This window comes from Sebastes umbrosus, chromosome 10 (genome assembly GCF_015220745.1).
Source record: "Sebastes umbrosus isolate fSebUmb1 chromosome 10, fSebUmb1.pri, whole genome shotgun sequence".
Taxonomy (NCBI): Eukaryota; Metazoa; Chordata; class Actinopteri; order Perciformes; family Sebastidae; genus Sebastes; species Sebastes umbrosus.
In genome coordinates, this window is record NC_051278.1 from 25,753,605 (window position 1) to 25,770,042 (window position 16,438).

The 16,438-nt window shown below is 41.1% G+C and overlaps 1 protein-coding gene across 4 annotated transcripts in view; it reads left to right on the top strand.

Annotated features, from left to right (window-relative positions):
* The first annotated feature begins 2,141 nt into the window (after positions 1–2,141).
* tp53bp2a (tumor protein p53 binding protein, 2a) overlaps positions 2,142–16,438 on the top strand; it is a 34,900-nt gene continuing 20,603 nt past the window's right edge. For 3 of the 4 annotated variants that reach the window (XM_037782018.1, XM_037782020.1, XM_037782021.1), the window contains exons 1-2: positions 2,142–2,280; positions 2,578–2,736. In XM_037782018.1, the coding sequence (XP_037637946.1) occupies positions 2,710–2,736 (27 nt within the window). In that variant the 5' untranslated portion in view covers positions 2,142–2,280; positions 2,578–2,709. Of the gene's footprint in view, positions 2,281–2,577; positions 2,737–10,730; positions 10,791–16,438 lie in introns of those variants that run through there. The other variant, XM_037782019.1, reaches the window with a different exon arrangement.

Consider the following 16,438-nt stretch of genomic DNA (forward strand, 5'->3'; position numbering starts at 1 on the left):
TAAGGATCACTTTGCCATAACTCCACCCACTTCAACTTTAGCTTTCAACTTGTCAAATACGAGCAGAGTTAGACCTCTTACTTGTCTCCGATTCAACTCAGGTTGATCTCTGCTTTTAATGTAAGTTTCATTTACTGCTAAGAATATTGTTATCCAAGTGAATAATGTCGACCTAGAGTATACTTAAGTGAAAATGTACTTTTATTTCCTATAAGTGAGTGTAAAGGGCAGTGTTTACTCCGGACTTGTGATGTATCGGTCACGAACGAGCCGGTTCAAAGAGCCGGCTCTTTTAAGTGAACGATGCGAGCCGGCTCCTGTCCGAGAGCCGTCCGTTTTTTTTTTCTTTAATTAATTCAAGGCAGAATAATAGGACGATCTTCTCCGCGCCACGGGCACTCTATGCACTGACTGTGACTGAATGTTGTGTTAATGACGTCCGTGCGACCAATCAGGTGATGACAGACAAGGATCAAGCAGGGAGGGGCGGGGGTGGGCGGCGCGCTGATGGTCTACAGGTACAGAGCAGGAGGAAGAGGAGGAGAGAAAGAGAGAGGAGTGCGGTGCGCGAATAGCAGACAAGATGAGTGACAGTCGGAAAGGAAGCGACATGTAAAATTTTGATATTCTGGAAATTATAAGGTTTAGTATAATTATATTTAATAATTTAAGTGATATTCAAGATTCAAGATTCAAGATTCAAGAGTTTTATTTGCCATTTGCACCTAAGTGCATTGGAATTCTGAGCAGTTTACACCGAGTCAGCTTTAAGAAAAGAAAAAAGGTAGAAAAAGGCACAAGGTAATTACAGTACAAAATAAGTAGCACATTCAGGTGACTTTATTTGTACCCATAGGTAGATTTGTTTTGCAGCAAAAATAGAGGATGACATCCGTATTGACAATAAGGTAGAGCACAGACAAGAGACAGACATACCAAAAACATGACAAGGAGTACTCAAAGGCTTACTGGGATCAGGACCCAGCAAAAAGAAGGCCACAAGAACAATATAAAGAAAAAAAACACTGAAATATCAGGACAAAAAAGACACAATAAATGAAAAAGGGATAAACTTTCCATAAATATGTGCAAAAGCCATAAATATGTGCAAAAGCTGCTAGGACTTATTTAAATGAACAATTGCAGCTGGAACAAAGCTGTTCCTGTAGCGCTTTGTTCTAGACCTTGGGACATTCAACTCAACACAATAAATAAATAAATTATCAAAATATAAAACGCCCTCAGTGTAGTCAATAAATAAACTAAATTACCCTCGGCATATATATGTTGATATATGTGCACACGTACTAATCATAGGTCAAAACAGCGCTAAATTTGGCTGAATTATAAAAAGGCAGAATAGTGGAGCGGATAGATGAAAAATCATGCAAATAGTGATACAAGCACCAAATTCGGCATGATGATTCCCAAGGGGTCACTTAGCAAATATAAACGATCAGCCACTTGAAAATCCGAAATGGTGGCAATTTTTCAAGATGGCCGCCAAATTGACCTGCCGTTAATGGTTTCTCTCATAGAAATTCATCTACTTGGTCGATTTCAGTGATCTTGGTGTCAAATTATGTGTTTTCTAGCATGCTGGATCTTATTTTGATAGTTTTAACAATTTTTAACTTCAATATGGCGGCCATTTTTCAAGATGGCTGTAAAATTTACTCGCGGAGAATTTTTTTCTTAAAGAAATGCATGTACTTGGTCAATTTGAATGATTGTGATGTAGAATTATATGTTTTCTGGTATGCTATCTAATTTTTACAGCTTAAATATCCTCCAATAAGTTTTTTTTTACTTTTTGGCTGTCCGGTGAGCCTTTGCTTTGTGGTGTTTGCATGGCTCAAATGGCTTGTAGGCCTACTGTTGTAGATATCAATAGCTGCTGTTGCCATAGGTGTAGGGGCTTAGTGGTAGAGGTTGTACCTTTGTTTCAGAAGTCAGCCACATCCTCCAGGATGGACTAATGGCACTGGTTCTCACTACTTGCCCAACTCTCACCTATGGCTCCACTAGAAGTGGTACAATGAAGAGCCGTTTGGGAGCCGAAAGAGCCGGCTCTTCTTGGTGAGCTGAGCCAAATGACCTGGCTCACTAAAAAGAGCCGGACTTCCCATCACTGGTTCTCTGCTCCTGAAGGGGGCGGAGCCTGAATTCCTATCTGGAGCGAGCTTCCTCCCTCTCTACGTCACTCTGGGAGAGGCTGCGAGCTGCCGAGCAACGCTGTCAGTCAACGGACCTTCAGGCGGATCACCTCGGCGTCCTCCGGTAAGCACAACCTAAAGAAACGTCAAACAATACCCGCTTACATTTATAAACTGGTTTAATTGTAGTCTACTCGTTAAACAGGGAAGTTTTTAGTGTTGCCTCTCGCTCTTAACGAGCCGTGTGAAAGTTATCTGCTCACAGCAACTCCAAGGGAAACTTTAGTGTGGTGGTGAAGTTAGGCCTTGTTATGTGTTGCAACAGGTCCTCCACACGGACTCTACTAACGTTACTGTGTTATGTACATGTTGGTTGGATACCTGAAGTAACGCTTTGCTTTGCTGTGTGTTTTTAACGCAGGACGGGACCCTTAAAGCAGGAGAAAGTAGCCTTTCCCATCGCGGGTGTTTAAGTCTCTGTGGATTATAAAGTGATCGCCAGCTCTCGTCGCCGCTGCTTCAGTGGAGGATTCATGCTGTGTTGGTGAGCTAAATGCGGTACGAAGCTAAGATGATGCCGGTGAGTTTGCACCTTTATTTACTCTGCTACAAGTTTCAACGTTGTCCTGTGGCTTAATATTTCGACATTATATCACCGCATTGTTCCCACTGTGAGTTACCTGGACGTTTAAATAGACAAGTTGATGCGGTTGCTAGTTTGTGTGTCTACTGTTGTCAAGTTGATTAGCTGTGACAGCTGTGTGCGTGTGTGTGCTTAGAAGCTATGTCATTTGTTTGTTTTCTGGGATATTAGTCCACACACATATCTTATGTAACCAGTCATAAGTCCCCTGCGTCAAAATGCCTTGTTAATGTCTATATCCAGTCTTGGGACAATTTACATTTACCTGACAAGCTGGTCATTAACTTAACTGTAGATGCATTTATTGTCAGTTTGCACTGAAATTGAATGAATGAATGAAAGACTTTAGTTCGAACATAAAATAAATAAAAACAGATACAAAATAATAACAAACAAAACAAGAGTAATAGTGTACGAAAAGAAGTAGTTAGAAGTAAAACTTATATTTCCCTACCCCCTTTCTCACTTCTCCTCTATTAACTCATATATATCATAGAATGATATGATAATGATATTAAATTCAATATAAATTCATTTTGCATCCATAGGCAGCTCAGTTTGAGAAAAAAAGTACACATACAATAGACATACTGTTACCATAGACAGACAGACCGACAAGTAAGACCCATCAGACAAAAGACAAAACACATCCAGTTATTCATACATAACCCATTACAAAATTACCATCTGTCCTCTGGATTTACATGTCTTTAGCAGCACATTCATTATTATTTAGCAATAAGATGGACTGATGGACAAAAGCTGTCTTTAGCCTGATGTGGTTAAATGTAGGGACTCTGAATTGCCTCTTGGAAGGCAGATGTTGATATTCCCCATTTAAATCATGTAAGCTAGTCATTAACTTAACTGTAGATGCATTTATTGTTACGCTCTGTTAGTATTATAGCCTACACACATCCATCCTGCTCACAACACACACAGCAAAAGCAAGAGGCACCTGCCAAGTCTGGATGGCACTACGCTAACCTCAGCTCTGGACTCCTGCCATGTCATCACCATCATCACCATCCTCATCATCATCAGGGGTCTATTGCTTCTGCTGCAGTGAAAGCCTCTATCTCTCAGCACTTCTTTGATGTATGGAGAGAGGGCAGCAAACAGTAGTCTGCCTGTATTGGCTCACTGTAGAGAAATAACCTTCCCGACAAATAGAAATACTACTATCTTTTTTTAAAAAATGCAGTTTTACTTCTCTGTTGTGACTTTGCCTGCTTGCTGGTAAAAGAGCAAAGCTCAAAGAAGTTTTTACTGAATTGGTAACTATTAAGCATTTAACCCAGCTAAAATTAATTTGTCTAGAATTTATTTACCTGAAAATGTCATGGCAAATAGGGTAGGGCTGGGCGATATGGAGAAAATCAAATATCATGTTGTTTTTTTTACCATATAGCTCGATATCAATATTGAAATGATATTGTAGGGTTGACTATTAAAGTAAAAATGTTTACATGATGAGATTTTAGATGAATAATCATCAGTGATGTGGATATAATGACTAAGTGGGAAAAGACAAATAAAAGAACAGAGAATGACATCACTTTACTGTAATGCAGCCTTTAAAACCAGGAAAAGACAACACTTATGAATATTATGATATTCAAAATCTAAGACGATATCTCGTCTCGTATCACAATATCGATATAATATTGATATATTGCCCAGCCCTAAAGTAGGGTTGCAACCGACAAATACTTTCATTATTAATTTGTCAATATATTTATTTGGATTAATCGTTTATTCAATGAAATGCCATAAAGTAATGAAAAATGCCCTTCACAATTTCCCAGAGCTCAAGGTGACGTATTTATATTGCTCGCTTTGTTGTACCAACATAAAGATATTCACTTTACAATAATATAAAACAGAGAAAAGCAGAAAAAAAGTAGAAACTGGAACTAGGACTGCAGCTAACGATTATTTTCATTGTCGATTAATCTGCTGATTATTTTCTCGATTAGTGGTTCGGTCTATAAAATGTCAGAAAATGGTGAAAAAATGTCGATCAGTGTTTCCTAAAGCCCGAGATGACGTCCTCAAATGTCATGTTTTAACTCAAAGATATTCAGTTTACTGTCAGAGGAGTAAAGAAACCAGAAAATATTCACATTTAAGAAGCTGGAATCACAGAATTGACTTTTTTTTCTTAAAAAATTACTCAAACCGATTATTTTTTATTACCAATTGATTATCAAAATAGTTTGCAGTTCGTTCAGTAGTTGACAACCAATCGATTAATAGATCAATTGTTGCAGCTCTAGCTGGAACCAGAGTATGGTTGGCATTTCATCTTGGTAACTGACTTAAATAATTAATCTGTTGTTGAAATAGTGGAAATAATAACAATGATAATATTCTGTTGATCAGCTAATAGCGTAATAAAGTATTTGTTTCAAAACTAATACCGGCTCAGCACTAGTTGCCAGGATGTTTAGTTTATAGAGGAAAGGACGGTCATTATTCTGAATGTTAACACTAGTATTTGGTGTTTTTGTCTCAACTTCTCTGGTTAATTCTGGACCATTCTGTCTGGTGAACAAATATGTTACATCACACGCTTTGCAACACACAGGTACACTTTATTTAATAATAACAAGGTCAACAACTAATGAACAATCCAGTGTAATCCTCTGCTCAGTTTCTACTAATCATACCCGTCTCTGCTCAGACCTGTGCTTCCAGTAAAACAGCTTGATCAGTGAATTAATCTCATCTTAGCTGTGGAGACAGAATCGTATTTGGATGACTCCTGTCTGGTGCATGACCTCAGTCTGCTGCTGGCACATGGTCATTTGTTATCACCAAGCTCCGTTCTTGTGGGCGCCACTATAAAATGTCACCCTTGCATGTTTTCATTCAAGATCTGTTTCTTTATAGGCCACACGAGACCTTGGTAAATGCCCCCTTTTACTCCAATCCTGTCACCCGAGAATATATCTGTGTGTGTGTGTGTGTTTGAATGAGATACAGCTTCTGGCGTTTGCCTGATAACCACAAAATGGCCTCTATATAGCCATGTCTGATGTGAGGTATTGTCTTGGAAATTACACCCATAGCCCATGACCCTGCTTGTACAGGCCAGGGGCTCGGGGGTAGTGAGAATGTAGTGTCGTAATTACTGGCTTGGATGGTAAATAAGGGGTCACTGTTTCCTGAACACAATGAGCTGCTGGGACTCTTTAACAGCGCGTTGTTTAGAGCACATTGTGTATGTGAGCCTGTGTTGTGGCAGCACCCTGATAAGGGATACTCACCCATTATTGAACCATAGGTATAACTCATTTGCCCCTGATTTGCTGTTATCTCTACTTAAACCAGGCTTTTTTCTGCAGACACTTATTATTAATGCCACATTTAGGCTTGAAGTCTCTGCTGATTTATTAGCTCATATTTCATTGTTGTGTATTTTTTGTCAAGATGAATTATATATTCAATAGGCTACCCTGGCAACATAAAAACACAGAAACCAAAACCTGTTAACATCAGTCGGGGAAAAGTTTCTGCAAGATTTCAAATGTTGCAGGCACATATCACTTCCTCATTCCTCTCCCATGACAGGAGTTGCTTACTGTGTAGATTTTTCAAGCAGATACTCTTTGTTGTTGTACGCTCTGCATTATTTAGTTTTGCATTCTTTGACCACACACATTTGTACAATGTCTCAGTTTCACCGCAACAAATGTCGCTGCCGCTAGACTTTGTGGCGGTGTTCTGATGGTGGGAAAACGTGATGATGTTCTGGGAAGCCTGATTTTGCTGTGTGTGTCAACAGAAACCCGAGAAGGCTTTCTCTGTGGCCACCACAGGCTTTGTGTTTAGTCTGTGGGAGAGTACGTGGTGGTTATGTAAGCAGCGTCATCAGTGATAGCCAAGGACTTTCAAGGGCAGTGTTTTGACTTTTATTTGATGAAGAAGAAGAGTTATCGTGTCTGTAACCAAAAAGATTGGTGTAAAAAAATACAGTCTTGACACTTTGCTCCCAACACAGCAAGCTTTTTATCTCTGTATTGTCTTCATAGCACTGAGTACTATAACATATTGTACACTAAGCCAAATTGCCCTGAGGGCAGAACAAAGAATATTTGCTGAGACAATCGATATTTTAAGTAATTTTCTTGGATACACACTGTCAGACTGTGCAGTGCACTAATGCCACACATTAGCATCACATTAGCCTGGTTTCTGAGAGGAGGCACACCCGAGTCACCTGAGCAGGTATCGACTTACCTACCATGGACTATTGAGTGACTCCCATCTGTGAGGAATCCAGGTGAAAAGCAGAATTGCACATTAAAGTGGTACCACTCCAGAAAGACCTCTTTTCAAGCAGAGAGGACATTGTGACAGCATTGTTTAAGGTTGAAACACTGGTCCAGCCATCGGGAACAGGGGAGGCCATGGTTCAGAAATGTACCCATAGTGGTCTGGGAATCAGCCTTCTAGGAAACATGTGGCCCCTTTCCACTAAATAGTCCTAGGAACTAAAGCCCTGTTTCAAGCGCAGGAACTTTCCCCCGGAACTAAGAACCTTTTGAGGAACTCATTGCGTTTCGACCGCAGGGACCAGGGTTTAAATTAAGGTTCAGGGACATTTTATGGGGCCTTTTTACCACCCAAAAAGGCCCTGATTGGAGGGTAGTACTTTCTGAAAGTACCGGAACTTTTGAGATGGAGTTTGCAGGGATGACCGTCGCTTACTGGTAAAACACACACACACACACACACACACACACACACACACACACACACACACACACACACACACACAGCACCGCTGCTTCATCGGCTTCAACTCGTTTAACGCTTCATTCATTAACAAGGTAGTACAGGTGATTTACTGTGGAGACAGACGCTCTTAGTTTCATTTTCCTCTGCTGCATTTCATTCATTACATCCAACGTGCATCCGTAAATACTATGCAGGAGTAAATATCGTCGCAATGAGACAAAACCTAAGGCAGTGTGTTTACCTTGCTTTTTCATATGTCAGCGGACTAATTTCAGACAGACAGACAGAGGGCTGAAGGAACCATTTTGTTCCTTGAAAAGTAGTTCCAGGGACTAAAAGTCACAGGAACTTTTGGTGAAAACCCAGCTTAAGGTAAAGCAGGAACTAAGTCAGGAATCAAAAGTTGCTTCTCTTGGATCCTGTTTGCACTTGGACCACATATGAAGATAATGGTAAATTAGATTGATAACAGAAAGAAGAGCTTTTTTGGAGACAGAGTTTTTTGCATATAGCAAGACAACAATACATTTCTTACATAGTTCTTTATAATTTACTGCTGTGCAACTGATGTTTGAACGGATGTTCTTCTGGTTTGTTTAAATGTCAAACCTTTTAATCATTTGTAATCCAAATATTGATACTACTGGAAACCAGTACTTGCTGCTCTGTGAGTTATACCTCTGGCCCAGGGACTTCTGTGGGGACAGAAACTATTGCCCAGGAACTAAATTTAGACCCTGGTTCCTCCGGACAAAAAGTGCCGAATGTTCCTGAGTCTCAAAAAAGGGTTGCTGGAAAAACTTCCTGCATTGGTTTAGTACTCTGCCTCCTCTAATCACCCATTCTCCTGCTTCGTCAAAGTCTCTTTTGCATATGGCAGATTAAACACCACAAACACATCATTCAGTGGGCATTTTTTTAGGAAGCCAATTAGTGTCTGCCACATTTTGAATCGCTTGGCTTTTACTTTCCCTCATGAAATAAGTGTTGATTAAAGATAGTTTTGCATACAGTAAATTTCCATGCAACAGTCTAGCCGACAGACTATTTATATAGCACTTTGAGGTAATTTAAGTCTGTGTGTATGATCTGTAACAGCCTCCAGTTTGCTGTGGCCTTGTTACTCTGAATTACTTCTTCCAGCTGTCAAGAAGACTTTGGGGGGGGGGGAGGATACATCCTCTCCCTTCAACATCATTTTGACTGCCATTTCCCTTATCTCTCAGATAAGCACAAGTTGAAGGAATGCTCTCATCATGTAGGAATGGAGGACTATTGCGAGAGCGCAGATCATAAAGTGATAGGCTAAGTACTGCAGTGCAGACAGAGAGAAGAGGTTGTCCTGATCGAAGAGTCACAGCCCGCTGCAGCTTCAGCTTGTAAAAGCTGCTTGGTTTTTTTTCTAAATGTTGCAGCTGAATGAGGCTACTGTGCCTTCTGATTCTGCCTGCGTTCCCCTGTTTGTCACCCCTGACCTTTTCTCCCCTCGCCCCCTCAACCCCCCCCCCCCCTAAAATGCAGCATAGAGAAAGTGAGAGAGAGTGAAAGAGAGATGAAGAGGAATAATGCATAAAGCCATTAGGGAGTTTTCTGCTGCCTCGCCTTTTTGAAGGACTGCTATGCTGGAACTGTGTCAACTCTTGAAGCTGTGGCGGGGAGAACGGCGGAGACGAAGACGATGCTGCAGTGTCTTACAAACCTGCTGTAATCACATTCAGAGGTGACTCCCTCAACAAGACCTGGTTGACTCATTTGCTTACCACAGCAATACATGTAATTGAAAGTGTGTGTGGACAGAAGGTCCAGCAGCCTCTTAGGTGAGACCCCCTCAGGCACGGTCAAAGATATAGCCCCGGTTATCTTCTCCTGCTGTCACCCTGCCTCTCACTATCCACATTCCAGTTGTCCCATTTCTCGCATAGGCATTAGATCAGATGTTGTGTATATGTTGTAGTCAATCCCAGTGTGTTCTATCAAGCCTGTCTGACACTCTCTCATTTGATCCGACTACATCCATTCTCCTCTAAGGCAGGAGTACAGTCAGAACTTGCTTTACTATTTATAAGATGTATATAAAGTTGTACTACTGTAACTTCATTGGTGTGTTTTGCACGATATTCATTAACACACTCTCGGATATTGATCTCTTTTATCTTTGGAACAAGTTTAATATGAAATTGTTGTTCCCTTGTGAATCTAACACACACTGAAATGATTTAGCTTGTTTATAGTATGCGACACTGTGGTCTTCACCTAAGCAAAGTTCTACCTACTAAGAAATTAACATAATTGATGAATATTTCTCACTCTTTTATCAGCAGGAGGTTGAAATCAGGTCAACCTGGGACCGTAGCGACACAGTACGATATGCATGGGTTATGTTAGACTCATGCAACACTATGACAAGCTTAAAATATATTTAATTCTACTTACTACAGAGCAAGGTAACCTTTTTGTTCCCCTCACACTCAAGCGTGAAGTATGAAGGGCAAACTTTTAAATTCAAATCAACAGCAGGCTTCTTCACAACCTCCCAAAACAGATTATTGCGTTGAAATAGTGCTGGAACGGTTACTCCATCAGTGGATTGACAGAAAATTAATAATTCTGACAACTGAGTAATAACTTCAAGTTATTTCTCGAGTAAAAATATCAAACTTTTTGTGGTTCTGACTTAGGAGTATTTCCTCTATTTTGTACGATATAAAATGTACTATATTTGGGTATTTTGACTCTTAGTTAGATTAAAAAAGCATTCATTTTGGGCTCCTAGTCAAGTCAGTTTTATTTGTATAGCCCACTATCACAATCACAAATTTGCCTCAGGGGGCTTTATAATCTGTACAGGATACGACACCCTCTCACTTTTACAGCACGACCCTCTCATCGGATGAGGAAAAATTCCCTCAAAAAACTTTTTAACAGGGAAAAAAATCGAAGAAACCTCAGGAAGAGCAACGTTAGAGGATCCATGTTCAGGACAGACAGTTGTGCAATAGATGTCGTGTGTACAGAATAACCACATAATGAAAATACAACATAGACAACCCATGATATGACAAAGAATTATACTTATAATGTGAACAATAAATCAGTTATTGACATACATAATTTGAAGATTAATCGGTAATGAAAATAATCTTGTTGCAGTTCCAGTTATAACCATAGTGTGTGTGTGTGTATAGGAAAAAGAGACACCGAAATGTCAGCGTTGAAAGACAGAAACCTCAGGAACCAAAACAAAGGTACTATTATTGTAAAAACTGATTTGTGTAGAAAATTAGTCACTTGCTGATGTTACGGGGAACAGTAATTGGATTTTTTTCAATGCCATTGCTAAAGTAATGAATTATTTCCGTCGTTGCTGTGGGTGTTTTTAGTAGTATTGATGTGAATTCTTCGTAACGGGATGGGCTTTCATATGCTAGTTATCCTGATATTGCAGAGTAATTCCATTACAGTACAATCCCTTGTGGTTGGTCTATTCTTGGAAACGGGAAACTGCAGTGGCAGACAGTTTTGATCACTCTTAACTCAATATGGGACCAATTGCATTTGGACAATGATCTTGAGAGATTAATGCAGTGGAATTGACCCTCACAAGGAGAGAGTGAAGTGTCAAGGTGGTTGATTGATATGCGTGCTTGAAGTAACATCGTCAAAAGATCAACCTTCTAACTTTTTTTTAATTTTCCTTGGACCTGCCCACTTCATTTGCATCAAGACTTTGCGACTCTATTGCTGCAGTGCATGTGTTAGTTATCTGAACGATCAGTGGGAGTGCCACACACACACACACACACACACACACACACACACACACACACACACACACACACCGACACAGCATTCCTTCCTGTAATTGGCTACGGGTACAATGTTGATCTTTAAACTCAAGTCATCTCCATGTCCTCTGTCTAAACAACTAGAGAGGCTGGAAAAGCCTGTTCCCCTCCGGACTGCAATCAATGGCATCTGCTCCATGGCCCCTCTGGCTTTAATGGGAGAAGGTATCCAAATTACACAGTAAAGGGCCAAATCAGCATCTTACGGGCCGTAGGCTTTGTAGCTGTCTATTGCATAATAGTCCTGCACCTCCCTACAGGGACTGTATCTTTGACAGAGAAGCCTGTTTCGATGCAATAACCCAGAACAACTGTTACAGTATATCTTTTTTCTCGTCTCTCTTTCTCAACCTCTCAGCTCTTTTCCACAGGGCAGGTCAAGTACGTGCTGCCAGCTGCAGTCACTCTCTCTCTCTCTAAGATGTGTTCTTATTACAGTGTCTTTTGTCTGTGGGTTTGATGTTATAGCCTTTCATCTCTGAGAGAGACACACTCCTGTATGTGTTATTAGAACAGATGTTCTTATTGACCCTCAAGACTGTAGTTTTTTGTTCTACCCAAGTCACTGCAGTGCCTAATTAAACCCCATAAACCAGGCACTGAACTGTGAGATCTGGTTATGAGAATGAACACCTGCATACTCTTGGGCCTTGGCTACCCAGAAGGATATTTAAACTTAAGGCTTAAGCTTACTATTGTAACACTGAGCCAGTGGTCTGTTGAAAGGCTATATTTTTATATAGCGGATTAACTTAATCCCTGAGATATAGCCCCAATGACCTAGCCTTATAGCTGCTCTGCTTTAAAACCATCTACAGTGCAGGCTGCAGCGTTAACGGCCACATTTCTTTGCGCCGGCTATAATTGTCAGTTTGCAATTCTGAGCCGTCACACCAGTCCCGAACCCCGGGAGACAGCTTTGACTTAGCTGTGCTGGAATTAGAAATCTATCGTTATAACCGCGAACCGCAGCAGCCACAGAGGCAGCTCGTCCCCTTCTCCTTCCCCAGGGCGATCTCTTTGCCCTGTCTCAGGTAGGCAGGAAGTGCAATTCAGCAGTTGCTCCTGTCATCCACTTTGATAGACAGAAGGCAAGTATAGCACATTTTTTGTCAAACATTGTCATGTACAATCCAAATTGGTACCGCTCAGCTCCCTGGTTGTGTGAGGCTACCTAAGACGATGCTTTCTGGTGAGCTGCTGTGCGTTCCTGTTTGTCTGTTTTTAAATATCAGGTTGTTATTGAGCTGTTTAATTTTACTCGCTGTTGTATCTATGAATATTTAATGAACTCTGAAGTTGTTTGGCTGAGTCAAAACAGGGAGCCAGGGCACTCTTCTCACCTGTCTGTCTAGGTAGATCATTTAAAGCTGGGGACACACCAACCCGACATCATAGAACTGTCTTGTGCACTGCGGCAACAAAGGCCGCCAGCTGCGTCGCCTCACGTCGCCTTTGTTTGGTCAAAAAGTTGCGCCCGAACACACCGCAAAGACTACAGCCGACAGCCAACTACCACGTACGTTCTGTGCCTGCGTGAGATGAAATAACTCTCCACACCAGCAGGTCACGGTAGTCTGTATCTGTCATTCAAAAAAGGGAAACCAGAAGACAGAGGACGGCGGATATACAAGTCGTTGTTATGATATGTACATGAAACAAAGTGGCGTTTGCCGACCATTTTCACACAACTCTCACTCACCACTTAGCTTCATTTCAGATAGCCATGTTGCAGTGAAAATATCCGTGTACTGGAATGATCAGATGTGATGAAGATAAAGAATGAGAAGAGCCTTCTGTGTTTTTCCTCTTGACTTTACTCGTTGGCTTGCTTTCTTCACGTCCGTTTCTCTTCTTGTGCACTGATTTGCTTAAGCTGAACAGCCAATCAGAGTGATTTCTCTCATCGACTGGCACTGCCGAAAAAACTCCCAACACGGGCAGACTAGAGCCGACGGTGCGGGACACCCTACACCGATGTCCCCACTGTCCGACGACCGACCGTCGGCTTGGTGTGTCAGGTCCTTAAAGCAGTTCCTCTTAATCAAGCTAGCAGAGGCTTTACAGTAGGGCTGGACATTATGGAGACTTTTCTTCATATTGATTTATATCTGTTTCGCACACTGGTTTGATAAAGATGGAAAGTCAAAGTGGATCTTCTGCTGTGTTAAGTCAGCCATCAATTATTATGCTATTAAGATTGCATCTTTTAATATTCCCAAAGCAATATCAATATGCAAAGATGTATGAAAATTGGCCTGATTAGTTTATATAATTATGTATATGTTGCACATGTGTGCAAAATCTTAGCCTATAAGCAGTGACCGTATGCATTAGGTGGATGAAGGTCAGCAGCAAAGACTGCTAGCTCATCTAGATGGAGGCTTGGACTGGGTGGTGGTGGTGGTGGTGGTGGCCTTGGATCATTAACTTTAGTGCTGAAGAGAATTGGCTTTTAGTGTAGGCATTGCCAACCCCAAGAGTCCATTCCCCTCCCATCGATGTGCCCTGTCTCCTCACTCTCACGCCCCACCCCTCCCCCGTCGCTCTGTTGTCTCTCTTTCACTCTCCAAATATTAACAGGGTCATTTGAATGTCCTACATTGCTGGGAAGTTGTGATGACGGCAGCTGCTCCGCGCTGAGCTCTGAATGGCTTTTTTTTTGCTTAAGGAAGACATGATATATACATGGAATTGATGCCAGTTGACGTTTTATTTTAATTACTGGCCCTGACAGTGTAATTTATGATGTTAGCTGATTCCAGTTTAGTTCACAGCTACATACCACAAAAGTAAAATTATTCTGATAAGCAGACAGGAAAGGAAAAGTCTTGGTTTTGGCTTTGTTCTCCAGGGTGGTCTTTCACCACAGAGCTGTTAGCTCCTCTATGGCCGGTGAGAAACACAGGGTCTGTTTACAGCTTTCTACTGTAGATTACTGATGGATGACTCACTGTGCTGATTCGCTCTATTGATGGGGATCTTTCATTTACATCCCTATGGAACAAACCAGTTGAGTCAGGTCCTCTGAGTCAGACCGCTACCCCCTTGTTTCCACCTTCACCTCATCACCGGGAAAAAAACAAAAACCTTGTGTACGTTGCCAAGGAGATTTTCAGAGGAAACGCGTCACATGCCCCCTCACTCAGTAAGCTTCATTTGAAGAAGAAAAGGGGAATAAAGCCACTTATCTTGAGGCTGTTGTGCTTTTGCTCGGTGCACCGTACAGTTCAAAAGCTACTCGAATACTTTTGTTTCTGCACCGTGGCTGCAGCTGCTCGGCCCCCCCAAGCCCTTTGTGCTCGTGACCCCGCTGACCTGATGTTCCCACCGTGGCCCCTGTAGGCACGGTCGTTCACGGCAGCGTACTGAGAATAGAAAAATCTGACAGTCCAACCTGGAAGTTTAGGACACAAACAATACTATTCCAACAATTATACTGTACACTTTCCAGGTTATTCTAGTTCTCGGGCTGCTGCTTTTGGGCTAGGTTCAATAAGTTGAAGTCATGCCATGCCCCAGGACACCTATGTCATAATGTTGGTTTTATTACAGCCTTATCAAAGCTCTTACTCTCCTATCGTCCTATCGTGTGATGAGATTACAGATGGGAGCATAAAAGCCTCTTATATCTGTAAATGTTTACACAGAGACGCCGTTTTTCACTTTCATGTTTACTGTCAGTGTTTGTATGCTGTAGGTTTTAGAGTATAGCATAGACAGAAAATGACATTTCACTCCAGGGCGTGTATTTTTAAATTGACTGTCAAGGCTTTAGTTTGACATAGGCCTTCTTTCTTTTATTAAATTGGACTCCCAACGCCTATTATTATAACTATAAAGATAAACAATATCTTGTAGTATTGATTGAGAATTCCTGTAAAATGTTAATGTTATATTTAGGGCTGTCAAACGATTAAATATTTAATCGCAAATTAATCGCATGATGGTCCGTGATTAATCCTGAGTAATCGCAATTTTCTTTTTTCTTTTTTCTCTTTTTTTTTGCAACATTTTTTCTCTGTTCAAAATATACCTTAAATGGAGATTTGTCAAGTACTTAATACTCTTATCAACATGTGAGTGGGCAAATACGCTACACTATGCAAATGTATGTATATATTTATTATTGGAAATCAATGACCAACACACAACAATGACAAATATTGTCCAAAACCCTCACAGGTACTGCATTTAGCATAAATAAATATGCTCAAATCATAACATGGCAAACTCAAGCCCAACAGGCAACCACAGCTGTCAGTGTGTCAGTGTGCTGACTTGACTATGACTTGCCCCAAACTGCATGTGATTATCATAAAGTGGGCATGTCTGTTAAGGGGAGACTCGTGGGTACCCATAGAACTCATTTTCATTCACATATCTTGAGGTCAGAGGTTAAGGGACCTATCTGAAAACAGTTTTTCCTTGCTAAAATTTAGCGCAAGTTTGCAGCGTTATTTAACCTCCTTCCAGACAACCTAGTATGACATTGGTACCAATGGAATCCTTAGGTTTTTTAGTTTTATATGATGCCAGTATATTCACTATAGCTTCAAAACTAAGTCTGCTACAACCTCCAAAAGATCGATTGCATTAAAGAAATTTGTAGCGTTAAAACAATTTTGCGTTAACGCGTTATCGCGTCAACTTTGACAGCCCTAATTATATTATATTATAGTTTCAGTTTGGAATGTGACAGGAATTACAGCTTTTGGGATGCTCAATTTTCTGCTCAGTATCGGGGGGTTTTCTGCAGTAGCTGAAGGTTTTGAAATTCCACTTCAGCAGTGACATCTTCATTGAGATAGTCCATTTCTTTTTAGATAGTCCTAAACCAGTTTCTACCGTCTGTCAGTCACACACTGACAAATCCAGCGTCTCCAGAGTCCTCAGTGGTCGGTCCCGTGAGAGTGCTTGGCAGGGGTATTTGTGTGTGTTTGGATAGAGGGATCTCTCACAGTGGTGACAGCACTATTTAGCAGTTAGATGGCGTGGGGGTGAAATGGCATTCTGGGAGCTGGCCTCTGATTTCTCCGATGACACAG